Source organism: Erpetoichthys calabaricus, chromosome 3, assembly GCF_900747795.2.
Source record: "Erpetoichthys calabaricus chromosome 3, fErpCal1.3, whole genome shotgun sequence".
NCBI classification, from domain to species: domain Eukaryota; kingdom Metazoa; phylum Chordata; class Cladistia; order Polypteriformes; family Polypteridae; genus Erpetoichthys; species Erpetoichthys calabaricus.
In genome coordinates, this window is record NC_041396.2 from 261,642,717 (window position 1) to 261,658,426 (window position 15,710).

The 15,710-nt window shown below is 37.0% G+C and overlaps 1 protein-coding gene across 6 annotated transcripts in view; it reads left to right on the forward strand.

Annotated features, from left to right (window-relative positions):
• camta2 (calmodulin binding transcription activator 2) overlaps positions 1 to 15,710 on the forward strand; it is a 284,292-nt gene that overhangs the window by 202,048 nt on the left and 66,534 nt on the right. For all 6 annotated transcript variants that reach the window (XM_028798155.2, XM_051924050.1, XM_051924051.1 and 3 more), the window contains exon 11: positions 2,722 to 2,856. In XM_028798155.2, the coding sequence (XP_028653988.1) occupies positions 2,722 to 2,856 (135 nt within the window). The remainder of the gene's footprint in view (positions 1 to 2,721; positions 2,857 to 15,710) is intronic.

Sequence of the window (15,710 nt, forward strand, 5' to 3'; positions counted from 1 at the left end):
GCAGAAGCTATTTCCTAATTACCTCAGGAATGCATCCTTACTTCTCCATTTCAAATGCAGTAACACTTTGCCAAAACATTCTCATGTCTGTCTTTGACAAAGTAGAAGAGTAAAGAAATCAGTGGCCTGACATGATTTTCATTCATCAGTACATTATTGTTAGCACAGTTTAAATTAGCTTTTGTTGCAATGCAATGTGTAAAGTCACAGTGCCGAAAACAGTAGTCTCCCTTTTGTTCAGTTGATTGCACAGTGTTTGCAGATGCAGAACATACTGTGGAACTAATTCGTACAAAGCTCTCAATGACATTCAGCCAACTGGAATTCAGCAACAATTCATTTTGCCCATATGAATTTGAGAGCATCTGTAATAGGCATTCTCAGTTTGGTAATACAAGGTCACTTCTTTTAGTGCAGTCACAGAAAGCAGTTTCTGCGTAAGAGGCACTGTTAGATTCAGCTATTTGTGTTAAAAAATAAGCCAATATAAACCCCTACATTCAGATAAAAATTATTTTGTAAAAAGCTACAATTGCCAATGTGTATTCAGCACATATGCAAGCATTCAGTAATCTAACTTTTTTCATTACAGGTTCATAAGGAGCTCTTCATCAGTAATAATTATGAATCTAGTAATTATAACAGTACTTAAATTAGATGTTGATTACAGAGATCAGTCTAAGTTGATGTTTAGTGCCTGATTTTGTGCAATTGTGTATTTTTAATTTTAAATATAACAAAGTAATGGAATTCAAGTTAAGCAACCTTCAAAACGTGTAGTTCAAAAGTTTTAGGCAGGTGTGAAAAAATGCTGTAAACAAAGAGTGCTTTCAAAAATATAAGTAATGATTGTTTATTGTTATCAATCAAGTGTTAATCATTTATTTTCATCAATCAACAAAATGCAGTGAATGAACAAAAGAGAAATCTAAATCAAATCAATATTTGGTGTGACCACCCTTTGCCTTCAAAACAGCATCAATTCTTATAGGTATACTTGCACACAGTTTTTGAAGGAACTCGGCTGGTGGGTTGTTCCAAACATCTTGGAGAACTAACCACAGATCTTCTGTGGATGTAGGCTTCCTCACATCCTTCTGTCTCTTCATGTAATCCCAGACAGACTCGATGATGTTGAGATCAGGGCTCTGTGGGGGCCATACCACCACTTCCAGGACTTCTTGTTCTTCTTTATGCTGAAGATAGTTCTTAATGACTTTGGCTGTATGTTTGGGGTCGTTGTCCTGCTGCAGAATAAATTTGGGGCCAATCATACGCCTCCCTGATGGTATTGCATGATGGATAAGTGTCTGCCTGTATTTCTCAGCATTGAGCACACCATTAATCCTAACCAAATCTCCAACTCCATTTGCAGAAATGCAGCCCCAAACGTTCAAGGAACCTCCACCATGCTTCACTGTTGCCTGCAGACACTCATTATTGTACCGCTCTGCAGCCCTTCGACGAACAAACTGCCTTCTGCTACAGCCAAATATTTCAAATTTTGACTCATCAGTCCAGAGCACCAGCTGCCATTTTTCTGCACCCCAGTTCCTATGTTTTCGTGCATACTTGAGTCGCTTGGCCTTGTTTACACGTCGGAGGTATGGCTTTTTGGCTGCAACTCTTCCATGAAGACCACTTCTGGCCAGACTTCTCCGGACAGTAGATGGGTGTACCTGGGTCCCACTGGTTTCTGCCAGTTCTGAGCTGATAGCACTGCTGGACATCTTCTGATTTTGAAGGGTAATAAGCTTGATGTGTCTTTCATCTGCTGCACTAAGTTTCCTTGGCCGACCACTGCGTCTACAATCCTCAACGTTACCCGTTTCTTTGTGCTTCTTCAAAAGAGCTTGAACAGCACATCTTGAAACCCCAGTCTGCTTTGAAATCTTTGTCTGGAAGAGACCTTGCTGATGCAGTATAACTACCTTGTGTCTTGTTGCTGTGCTCAATCTTGCCATGACATGAAACTGTTTTCCACAACCTCACCTTGGTAGCAGAGTTTGGCTGTTCCTCACCCAGTTTTAAGCCTCCTACAGAGCTGTTTCTGTTTCAGTTACTGACTGTGTTTCAACTTACTTGTGACATTGATGGTCATTAGCACCTGTTTGGTAGAATTGGCTGATCATACACCTGACTATAATCCTACAAAATCCCTGACTTTGTGCAAGTGTACCTATAAGAATTGATGCTGATCTGAAGGCAAAAGGTAGTAACACCAAATACTGATTTGATTTAGATTTTTCTTTTGTTCGCTCACTTTGCATTTTGTAAATTGATAACAATAAACAATCATTATTTATATTTCTGAAAGCATTCTTTGTTTACAGCATTTTTTCACACCTGCCTAAAACTTTTGCACAGTACTGTATATTCAGTAAAGTATTCAGTATGACTATTTAAACTGCCCCACATCATGGGAACCAAGTTATGTGACTAATTCAAGTTACGTAATGCTTTTAGACACTATTAAGGATATACTGTATACTTTTTTCAGGTAATTTGCTTTCTCATGTTGTTTTAAAAAAAGTCTGATATTTTTAATAATCTTGTAATGACTCTTTCTTATTTTAACAACACTAATCATAAAAATACTAGAATTTTTCATATTTCTTCTCCTAATCAAATATTTTCTACAGAAACTTGAAAAGTGACTTTTACCTTGCAGTTGTTCTCATTAGTTTAGCCAATCAAGTGGTTGTTGTGTTTTTATTTCAGCACATGAAGCAGGTTTGGTGGCACTACAGGTGGCCTTGGAGAATCAAGTAATCTCTGCATCTGTGTTATTTGAGTATCGCGCACGCAACTCAATGGTGTTGCCCAGTACACAGATGGACTGGTTGTCCCTGGATGGTGAGTACTACATTGACAGAATTGTTAATGTAATAGAAAAAGCCTACAGTTTGTTGTGAAGGTGTATTTACTAACGTCTTTCAGTCCTTAACTAATAATCCTCTGAAACTGGGGAAATTACATATCAGCTTTTTATGTATTGAGTTTTCTCAGAATATAGTAAGTATTTTTACTGCTTTCAAAATGTATCTGATTATAAGAATCATTATAGGATTAACAAGCAACATAGGTTTTAAATATGAATAGCACATAAAGTTTTATTTAGAAATATTGCTGTACAGTAAGAAGGGTTTATCAGTGTCAAAAGTACAAATTCTTTAGTTTTTTTTTTTTTTGTTTGTTTTTTTTTACCTTTGCAGGGTTCAATTTCCCAAGCTATTTTCTTATCTATGAGTAGAGTGTACATTCTTTATATGGCTGTATGCAATTTCTTCATGTATTCCAGTTTTTTCCCATAGTCCAATGATTTGTAAAGTAGGTTAATTGTTAACTCTAAAATAACCCTCTAAATGTGATTATGGTTGTGTGCAACAGTTTGCCCTTAGATAAACTAGACAGACTACAGTTCTCTCCCGTGTTTGTTGCTGCCTTACATCTGATGCTGCTGAGATAAGCTTAAGAAAATTATGACCTGAAATTTAAGAAATGGGTTCAAATAATATGTGAAAGTCTACTATAATTTTGAGATTAAAATGATTTGATTAAAGCAGCATATTGCCACATGCAAGCCATAGATCACTCATAGTGATTAAAGAAGTATAATACAGGTAAAATTCCGTTACAATGAATATCTTTACAATGAACTTTTCATTACAACAAAGTATTTTTATGGTCCCGACAGTTTCCCCATATGACATGAGTCTATAGAAATCTCATTACAATGAAATACATTCAGCAGCTACTTTCATTACAACGAAGTGCCCAAAAGACCTTGAAATGTCTAAATGAATCATACACAGAGTTTTCTTTCTTTGAACTTTCCTCGTACTGTTTTTTTTGCTGTTTTTGTTTTCGGTGGTTTTCAGCAATACCTTTTGCTTATTGCTCATCAACATTTGAAAAACATCCATTGGAATTTAACTCATTGTCACCCTCCTATAGAAATGACAGGCACGAAAAACAATAACAGTTCATATTAGAAAAAAAAAAAAGTTTACAATTTTGTGGCTCTCGATTCTGGCAAAAAGAAAAAAGACGTTGCCAGTGAATTCGGAATTTCGTCATCGACACTGTCAACTTTCTTGAAAGACCGAGCAAAAAAAGAAGAAAAATCTCGGGTTCAGCTCACCACCGTAGCAAACAGAAAAGATCTCGATGGGTGATGCAAGGAACATTGTAAATGCAGGGAACAGGATTACTTGGCCACTAACCTGGCCAATGCCTGACTGCTGTGTCTGTGTATAGGAGAGTGGCAGATCATACTACAATAAATAACCGTGCTGTTCCTGTTTCAAGCTGAATAAAAGCTGGTTTTGCTAAAGTACTGAGACTCAGCCTCATGTTTTGGGGTGTAAGACAGGGACTTATAGCGCGACCACGATCTTTTAGGATTTGCTTCTGTGGCGCCTCACTGCACCGCTGTGAGCCTGCTGTTGCCCTGCCTTGGCACCGGACAAACAATCTTACACAGACTTGGCAATTGTGCTTCGGGACGCACTTCGGCGTGTCACCCCATTGGGTGGGGGGGGGGGGGGATGGATCCCAAAAGAGTTCAGAAACCTTACAATATGAAGAAAAAGAAAGGATGATTCGGCTTCTGATTGATAACTGTGCTGCCCACAACATGCTTCCATATTTAGATACTGTTCCCGTTGAATTCCTCCCACCCAATTGCACAGCAGTGCTTCAGCCACTGGATTTGGGTATCATTCGCACCCTGAAAGTGTATTTTCGCAAGGAAATGCTGAGAAAAATTCTCATCAGCATAACTTGTAGACAGGAGAAGATTAAAATTAACGTGAAAGAAGGTATTCAGATGATTGCAAACGCCTGGACGCAAGTTTAAGAAAGCACTATAGTGACAAATACAAAATCTTATTACAATTAAATTTTCATTACAACTAAATATTGTTTAGGTCCCTGGCAGTTTATTGTAACAGAATTTTACCTGTAGTTTGAAGATGAAATGAATACCAATTCAAGTTAGTTTATTATACAATTATACATATAAATTTAATTAGTTCTGTTACATCACATTATTTGATGTAAATATGAAAGTTGCTCTCAAGCATATACATGTCATGTTATTGTAACATTTTAAATTGGTCTGATATGAGGGTGTATAGGTACATGCAGGAATGTGTCCTGTGGAAATTGATTCCTCTCCAGGGTTACCAATCTTGGTTGGAAGTAAAGGTGATTTTCCCAATACTTTTTATCATGGCTGAAAATGGCATTACACTGTTGTATGTTAAAAGTGTGTACCACATTTTGAGCTGTTGTTTTATACAGCATAAACATGGTCAATAATTAACAGGCATAAAACAAACAAGAAACAAATCAATACATAAAAAGCCAGTGATTTAACCACGTGAAAGTAAACAAACATATGCAATCGAAAAATCATCAAAAAGACGCAGAAGAAAAATCACAACAAATGCCACTTTTTTAAGTTTTAACATCATGTGTTCTTTTTTTTTTTTCTTTTATTTGATTTGATATACATTAGTTATTCTCAAGTGGAAATTCTCTTTCCACATGACGTTTGTGGGTCAGAGCGCAGGGTCAGCTATTGCGACAGCAAACCACAATTATTCAGTATTTTTTAATGTAACATTGATTTATCTTAGAAACAGTTTTAAAGAGATAAAAACAAAAATTGCTGTTCAGGTTTGCACACTACTGGGGAGTGATGTTGGGCCATTTTTTCAGGCAGATTTTCTCTAGTTTGTTCCGTTTTTTAGATGACCCATGTCTGCCACGATTTTCAGCCCCACAGCTTCTCAGTTTGACTGGCCCATTTAACATCATGTATTTGTTATGAAAATGATTGTTGAACTGGTTTGGCCTGAAATGTATACAAGTATATTTGTTCAGAATATTCCAAACCATATTTGGTCAGTGAATCAATCCTTAATGGTACGAACCATCATAAAGTGATGTACAAGGATTACAGTATACAAACACAGTTTAACAATTGAACAGTACATTGTTGAAAATAAATACATGCATAGCATATATAACATATGCATCACTTACAAACCAGGTGGAGCTTGAATGTATTAAAAACAGTTTTAAAATAGCAGATATGAAAAAGAGTTATGAGTCCAGAATAACAAAATTATAAAACATAATAAACAACCATCGTGATAGTCAAGCCAGTTTACATAAGCCATCTGTGGAGTAATGTGGTCATACCATTCTAATCTTGTAATCTACTGAAACGTTTTGCAGGAAGACCATTAATAGAACAATTTATGTTGTTCATCCTTAAAATGTTAAGAACATTGCAAAGTGATACTGTGTTTGCACCAGAAAGGTAGTGTTGGACTGTGGCAATAAAGTATTTGTTTACCTCAGAGGTCTTGAATCATAAACCATTCAGTTAAATCCAAACGTGCGAACAATTGCACCACAGATACTGTACTAAAAATGGCTCTTCAGACTGATAAGAAACCAGTTAATATGGAAACTTCAGAAACATCCAGTTTCCAAAAATTATGCACAACCTTAACAAGAAAAAGTAGCTTTTTATGTTGAAGTTTGCTGGTTGCATCCGTATTGTCACTGTTATTCTTAATCAGTTCAGCAGTTATCTTTCTTTTCAATTGTTTCTGTGTCAGCTTTTGCATCTTGCTGTGTACCAAGCTGTCTCCAGGGTGAAATCTTGATCTAAAGATGTCTGTGAAACAAATTTGTACAGTATAAGGCTAATGAACCTAACTGCAATCATGGTTTACCAAGATGCGTACCTGTAGGATATCATACTTTTCAGCATTGGGTAGCTGTTGCTTATTTTGACTATTGGATTATTATCAAGTGGTTCTTTAATGTAAGACTCGTGTACTAAGAGTAAACCTGATATTCGACCTCTGCCAGTGGAAAACATGACAGCATATGAGCACAAAATAGCAACGCTGCTTACTGGTTGCTATTCTCCTTTGGGAATGGGAGGGGTGTCTATTTTTTATCTTTCTTTCTTTCTTAACATCCTGTCACCACTCTCTGGCTCTCTCAGTAATGTGGGATTTATATCTTACTATTGATATGTGCCAGCACATATTTGCTGTGTCATTCTCTTTTCATATGCCAATTTTGAACACAAAAACTGGCTTGTTTTTTATTGAAAGACAATTAGAAGATTATCTTCATTTTTCCATTTTAGTGAATTTCACAAATATTTGTAATGGCAAAAGTATTCAGTTGTTTGAATAATGACCTTTACTGAGTAACTAATCCAACATTAAAATTTGGTTATTGTTGATTTTCTTATTTCAAAGCACTGAAGCTGAAAATTGTTCAGTATTTTTTAAAGCGACATTGATTTATCTAAGAAAAAATTTTAAGGAGAAAAAAAAGAACATTTGCCGATTGCATGCATATTCAATCTCCATATTTTAATATTCTATAGAGCCACCTTTAACTGGGAATAGCAGCTATAAGTCATTTTGGATAAGGATCTTTCAGCTTTGGACACTATTGGTGAATTATGTTGGACCATTTTTCCGGGCAGGTTTTATCTAAACTGCTCAAAAAATTAAAGGAACACTTTGAAAACACATCAGATCTGAATGGGAAAAAAAATCGTGCTGGATATCTATACTGCTATGGACTGGGTAATGTGTTATGAACGAAAGGATGCCACATCGTTTGATGGAAATGAAAATTATCAACCTACAGACGGCTGAATTCAAAGACACCACGAAAATCAAATTGAAAGAATGATGCGGCAGGCTAGTCCATTTTGCCAAAATTTCATTGCAGCAACTCCAAATTGTACTCAGTAGTTTGTATGGCCCCCACATGCTTGTATGCATGCCTGACAATGTCGGGGCATGCTCCTAATGAGACGACGGGTGGTGTCCTGGGGGATCTCCTCCCAGATCTGGACCCGGGCATCACTGAGCTTCTGAGGTGCAACCTGGCAGCGTCGGATGGACCGAAGCATAATGTCCCAGAGGTGTTCTATTGAATTGAGGTCAGGTGAGCGTGGGGGCTATTCAATGGTATCAATTCCTTCATCCTCCAGGAACTGCCTGCTTACTCTCGCCACATGAGGCTGGGCATTGTCGTGCACCAGGAGGAACCCAGGACCCACTGCACCAGCATAGGTTCTGACAATGGGTCCAAGGATTTCATCCCGATACCTAATAGCAGTGAAGGTGCCGCTGTCTAGCCTGTAGAGGTCTGTGTGTCCCTCCATGGATGTGCCTCACCAGACCATCACTGACCCACCACCAAACCGGTCATGCTGAGCGATGTTACAGGCAGCATAACGTTCTCCACGGCTTCTCCAGACCCTTTCACGTCTGTCACATGTGCTCAGGGTGAATCTGCTCTCATCTGTGAAAATCACAGGGTGCCAGTAGTGGACCTGCCAATTCTGGTATTCTATGGCAAATGCCAATTGAGCTCCATGGTGCCGGGCAGTGAGCACAGGGCCCACTAGAGGATGTCAGGCCATCAGGCCACCCTCATAAAGTCTGTTACTGATTGTTTGGTCAGAGACATTCATACCAGTGGCCTGCTGGAGGTCATTTTGTAGGGCTCTGGCAGTGCTCATCCTGTTCCAAAGAAGCAGGTACCGGTCCTACTGATGGGTTAAGGACCTTCTGTGGCCCTGTCCAGCTCTCCTAGAGTAACTGCTTGTCTCCTGGAATCTCCTTCATGCCCTTGAGACTGTGCTGGGAGACACAGCAAACTTTCCGGCAATGTCACATATTGATGTGCCATCCTGGAGAAGTTGGACTACCTGTGCAGCCTCTGTAGGGTCCGGGTATTGCCTCATGCTACCAGTAGTGACACTGACCGTAGCCAAATCCAAAACTAGTGAAAAAACAATCAGAAAAGAAGAGGACAGAAAAATGTCAGTGGCCTCCACCAGTTTGGGTGTCGTCTCATTGTTGCCCCTCTAGTGCAGTGGTCCCCAACCTTTTTGACAGCAAGGACCACTTTATTAGATGCAAAATTTTCCACGGAACGGTCGGGGGGGTTGGTTGGGGGGGGGGGGCAGTTTTATACACAATTTACATAACATTTCTATTATTATTAAAGTTATTAAGCAGTTCGCATACGTTTGCAATCTGAGATTTTTCTTCTTTTTTTGCATATAACAAAGACATATGCTTTACATTTGCCAATCCAACAGATTGCACATCACAAACATTAACACTGCTATCTTTTTTTCGTGTCTGCCGTTTCTATAGGAGGGTGACAATGAGTTAAATTCCAATGGATGTTTTTCAAATGTTAACAAGCAATAAGCAAAAGGAATCAATGAAAACCACAGAAAACAAAAACAGCAAAAAAAAAAAAACAGTACGAGGAAAGTTCGAAGAAAGAGATTTTTTTACAATGTTTCTGTTTGGGGATCGTTGTGCAAATGTGCACAACTGAGCTGCAACCACAGATCTAACTGCTCTGTGGATGATTTGTTCAAGCATTTCAAGGTCACTTCGTTGTAATGAAAGCATCTGTTGAATGTACTTCGTAGTAACGTGATTTCTACAGACTCATGTCATATGGGGAAACTGTCGGGACCATAAAAATACTTTGTTGTAATACTCTCTCACCTCGGTCTCTCTCCTCTCTCTGCACCGCTGCAAAGCCCCGCCCGCCAAGCGTTCTGAAAAGTCTGAGTGAGTCGCCGTTGCCGGCAGTTCTCTCGCGGCCCGGCTGTCAGATGGCTGCGGACCGGTAGTGGCCCGCGGACCGGGGGTTGGGGACCCCTGCTATAGTGCACCTGTTGTTAATTTCATTAACACTAAAACAGCTGAAACTGACTAACAACCCCGTCTGTTACTTAACTGACCAGATCAATAGCCCAGAAGTTTCATTGACTTAATGCTATACTCTGATTAAAAAGTGTTCCTTTCATTTTTTTTGAGCAGTAGGTTGTTTAGGTTATTTTGGCGACACTTGAATATCAATTATGAGTGCCACATATTCTCAGTTGGACTGAGGTGACCGGGTTTGACTTTGTCTATTGCTGGACATTAGCCTTGCTGTCCTTGAGCCACCTCAGTGGTACTTGTCTTTGAGATCATTGTCCTGCTGAAAAATGAACATTTTCTTCTACCCTTCTATTTTTGTTAACAGACTGAAACACATTTTCATGCTGTGTTTGTTTGCATATACCACCAAACTTAGTTTCTTTAGGTTTCCCAGATTCATGTTTCTTGCCAATGAAGGTCATCCCAAACGTAATGCTACCTACCACCATAATTTTACTGTAGGAATGGTGTTGTTTGAGGTGTGGCTATTGTTGTTTTTGCTTCATACATATCTCTTTGAACTTTTGCCAAAAGCCTTATCTTGGTCTCCTAGGAAAATAAAACCTTTTCCCACATTGAATCTAGGTCTTCCTCATGGTTTCTGGCATTTCTGGCAGATTATAGATATGCTTTTGCTTGGTTCTTTTTGAGTAATGGGTTCTTTTATGCCACTCTCCTATTCAGTCCAGTGCTATGCAGGGTTCTTGATATTATTGACTGGTGCACCATTAATCAATTTTCAACTACTGAACTCTGAATTACTGAACTTCAAAGTAAATTTTGGCTTCTATGTGGCTACTCATGTGAGAATCCTTCTGTCTGTGTAGAAAGTTTTGAAGGGCAACCTTTTCTAAGTAGCGCAGTTTTTTGATGTAGCTTCTACTTGGTAATTGAACTAACAGTGCCCATTGGGGCATTCAGACACTTAAATGTTGTTTTTTACCCATTTTATGCATTTGTATTATTTTATCTGTAACTTCTTTAAAATGTTCTTTAATCATGATTGTCACTGCTGTCCTTCATTTTAACAATCTGGACAATAATCCCTTAACTGTGGGGTTTCACCAAGAAAGTGTAATTGTTGGATTGGCTCCAGCGGACCTCACCAAGAAAGTGTAATTGTTGGATTGGCTCCAGCGGACCCCCGTGACCCTGTGTTCGGATTCAGCGGGTTGGAAAATGGATGGATGGATGGATGGATGATTTTCTTTTATATTTCCATTATAATGATACAAGTTTGAAATACTGGTACAAATTCATTTGAAGCTGAGCACACCATCTTAGGAACAATGTTACCTACAAACAGACCTTTCCTTCCCCTTTTATGTTATTTAATAAAATCTCAAGTTTAATATTAAAAATTCAGATCAGCATACAGGTAAATCTATAATATACAGTTACATATGTGATTTATGGAAGGTTTAGGTCACTTGAAGGCATATTGTATTATGGTCAATTGTCTTTTTTAATGTTTTTTAAAATTAGATATGTAAACTGCATGAGAGTGTAAAAGGCTATTGTGTGTTTAGCCCGGTGGTCATCTCTTCTAGGCAAGGTCTCATTGGCTGGTATAAGGTTGATCAGAAAACAAATGATAATTTTAGAATTTGGGGAGGTGGTGGGACCAGTACTCTTGTTGTTAAAGTTGGAAAGCTGAGAATATCCTCCATGTTTAGAGAAGACATTTTTTGTCTCATACATTAATGAAAAGCACCCTTTGGTCTTGTATCTGCCCCAGTGGTAGTCAGTGGTACCCAATGAAATAACATCTGGCACTCTTTCCTTCAGGCAAATTACAGATATGATGCAAAAACTGCCTTATTTTCTAATACAAGTTAGGAGACATTAGACATAATATATGACGTGTAGAATTTTGGGTTATGTAGGGTTTAGTTTCCTTGAAGACTATTATGATGCATCAATTTTCTCCACCTTTAAAGAAGCTGCTAACTGAGGTAAAGCCACCATTTACATACAATATCTTCTGTGTGTTATGTGGTACAGTTTTGAAGGAACAAATTGCCATTAACAAACATACTTTACCTGCTATTTCAAGACTCTTAATAATCTGTATTTGTCTGTCTTCAGATCCTGTTGTTTATGGGACTGCAAAGGTCAATGAAGACATTGTGCAATCTGTTTACCATCTCTTGCAGGAAACATACATAAAACCAGAATAAACCTAATACATAGTTACCTTCTTTTTAATAATAATTAGGGTGGGGTTAGCTCTAGGATTACAGTGGGAGCTGCCTGGTGGGCAGCAAGCTAAGTATTCACACAGTGTTTATTTCAAGTAATGGAAAATGCCTCACTCATCCCAGTCAGTGAGGTATGGCTCTCCCAGAGAGCAGCAGAGGTCCAGTTCACTGATGAATAGCATTGACAGTTGTCAGGGGTTTCTTCTAACCTAGACAGTATTGTGTAAGATAAAGCAAAGGTTTTATGAAGCTTGCCATGTAATATAGTGTCAGGAAATCCATGAGGCATTACTGAAATGGAAAAAGGAGATCCTCAATAATCTGCTTTTATGCAGGGCACTTTTACTTTGCAGTGTATTTTCCAGTGAACATGCCCTGGCAGGGATAACTGTTTAAAAATACTTGTAAAGGATAGATCTTTGAAGCCTTGAATAGAGTGTTGGCTTACTACATTACCCAAAACAAAATGTATTAATGAGTCAGGAGAGATCATTTTAGTCTTTTCTACATATGTAGAGGGAATCAATCTGTTTCTTACTGATCTAGTAGAGCTCCTGACAAGTGAATGGGTTCAAAGGGGTGTGGTGCAATTTACTTTCATGCAAAGCAGGCTTGGGATATTTTGTTTTCTTGACAGATTATCACATGCTAACTGGTTTTCTGAAGAGAAAAAAAATACTTTTCTTTCTTTTTTTGCTGAAATAACTCAATGTCAACAGTTGCTGTTGGCAGTTTAGTGATGGTTTTCAGATAGACAACTTGGATAATTTGTCCTGCAGATTGCAGTAGGATTTTTTTTTCCATGATTGATTCTCATTCATGACAGGTATGCTGTCATTGCCTGTAATCCTTTGGAAGAAAGATTGTTGTAGGATTTCAGTTTCAGAGGCTTAGATCCCATAGTTTATTCCTAGCCCGTCATTTTGAGATTGAGAAGGGGATATTTTTGGGCACAAAATAGATTGTTTGAGGAAGAATGCCATATATGTTGCTGATTGAGTCTCTGTAATTTTCTTGAAATATAAGGTAGCTTTGTGTATATGATTTGATATTTACATAAAATCAAATTAAGCTCGATCAATTATCTTCTTTCTCACTTTGGTGATTTTGTCCCCTATATCATCTCATTATTAGAGTAGCTCTGCCTTTTTGTACGGTGATATGGCGTTTTGTCTTGATAAGCATCTGACATGTTGTAATGTATGCAGTTTTATAATACTCCAGCAAATTATTACAATGGTCATACCATTGGTATAGTGTCATTAATTTACTGTACCACACCATCATATGATTTATAAACAACTTACTGCTATTCTAACATACTGGAGGCATTTAATATTACTAATTTGTGACTGCTATATCATCCTGTTCTCATTATGCAATCATTGTACCATCTAAAATGTACCAATCACAATTCAACTGTGTTGTACTGTTCCATACAATATGCACCTTCTATCTTCAGCAAAACTCTTCTTATTCAGAGATATTATTTTAGTGACATCTTCAAATTCTTAAATACTGTAATATCCAATTCACACTGTTCATGGAACAAAGACTCTCTTTCTGCTTCACTACAGTATCAAATAATTGTTGCCTGCAATTCTGATATCACCTCATAATACCCTCATATTCTTCTCTAATAGTATATTTTCTACTAAATTCACCTCTTCTTAAACAGTTCTTCGGTCACCATATTGAGTTGTTCTCAGGAGATATAATGCAGCAGGAAGATAACAGTTTGCAGATGCTTATTTGTGCTGAATTTTACACTTTAAATAATTTGGCTCAGATATTTCAACCATTTTAATATAACACTTCAGAAATGGCTCTATATAAAATAAAGATTGATTGGCTGATGTAGCATTTACAACTTCCATCGTCTGGTATCTTGGCATTTTGATCTGTTTTGTTTTGTATCTCAGTTTACAAAGAAAAAGAATCAGTTATTGAATGTCATTCTTAAAAAAAATAAAACTTTTAGTTTTTAAGCGTTGCCAATCAAGAGAAATTTTAGAAGAAAAAGTGAAATCCATTTACAGTATATTTTTTTCAAATGTGAATACACTGCCCATTTTGTTCATGTAAAACTGATCAATAGTTGTCATTTTTCTGGCCAGATATAATTCAAAGGAAAATAATTTTGTTCCAGATACTCTTGATACAAATACAAATAATAAAGTAAAAATAGTTTGAGGTGCATTTATTCACTGGTCTACATGCCTCTTTCCATTACCAGAAACATTTTTTTATTATTAAGCAAATAAAAACATATTTTGTATTCAATATTTAAACATAATTAAAAACTAAAAAACACACTGGCAGCATGTAACATAGATTGGAGGTGTGACATAGTTTGAGAATTCTGCAGTGTTCAACATGTTTTTAATACTTCTAACTTTAGTAGAGCAAAATATACTTGTCTTATAACTTTTTTAGTTCCCAATAGGGAAATAAGTGTTTGTACAGACATGTTGCATCTTAGATTAAAGGTTAATAGGTGTTGCATACTGCAAAAATTGTCCCAAATATTGCATAAAATGGAGAATGAGAGAGTTGCATAAAATCAGCAGGGTACTGAAGTGATTCAAAAATGATTTGCAAATAATGTCTATGGTATTTGGATAAAACAATTACAAGTTTACTACCTTAATCTGTTCTACCATTTCTAAAAAATGGCTTGCTTCTTAATGGGTCTTGGAATGGTACAATCTTATTTTGTAGCATCAGCTACAAGGCAGAAACTGACCTTGGGCTGAACATGATTCCACTTCATAATGTAAGCACACTAGTCAATTTCAACACAAATCTAGATTCACTCATACCGTATGGGGCCAATAAAGTAATACTAGTCATCCAATTATGGATGTGGAAGTAAACTTACAAAAATAAAAGGAGAGACTGCAAGCGTCACAGAAATATTTCGTTTTCTAGGAATCTAAATCATTGCCCCTGGGCTGTGAAAATGTAGTGCTAACAACAATACTATCATTTCACATTTCTTACTTAACTGATTTGAAAATAACATCTGTAAACTGTCATATTCAATAAATTAATGTATCTTTTTCATGATTTTGATATACTTTATTAATCCCTGAGATCTTTTTCCACAACATTTGAGGGTCAGAACGTAGGGACAGCAATTGTCAGCGGCCCAATGCAGTAGGCTTTTGAGTCTTATTTTGCGAACATAAATTTAACAATAAGTGTCCATCAGCTGTTTTTGGTAAGTTAATAGCTAGGTTATCTCACTGTCACATCCATGGACTATTCAGCCTTTTTGTAAAGAAGTGTGTCCATCGACAACATTTACTTCTATAGCACATTTTCTTACAAGAAATATAACTGAAAGTCCTTTACACAATATAAAAGAAGAGTTACAAGAGGAAAAAAAAACAGCAAGTTAAAAATAATTGTATATAAATAAGTATGTTGTAAATAGTATATAAAAAAACTAATTTATAAAGAAATAATATGCACTTACATAATAACACAGATACACTAGCAGTAGAATCTTAATTTCAAGAGAAGTTTTTCCAATCCAGTAAGATAAATCCAATCAGATAGCCAGGGAGGGCAGAAATAAACAACAACAACAAAAAAAAAAAACTAAAGTCTGTTTTATTATTTTTTTAATCTTCATATTAGTCAATTTGATGCATTTGGTCTCATAGACAGTTAGAATATCTTCTTTCATTCCTTCATCACAAGTGGCTGCAGTGAT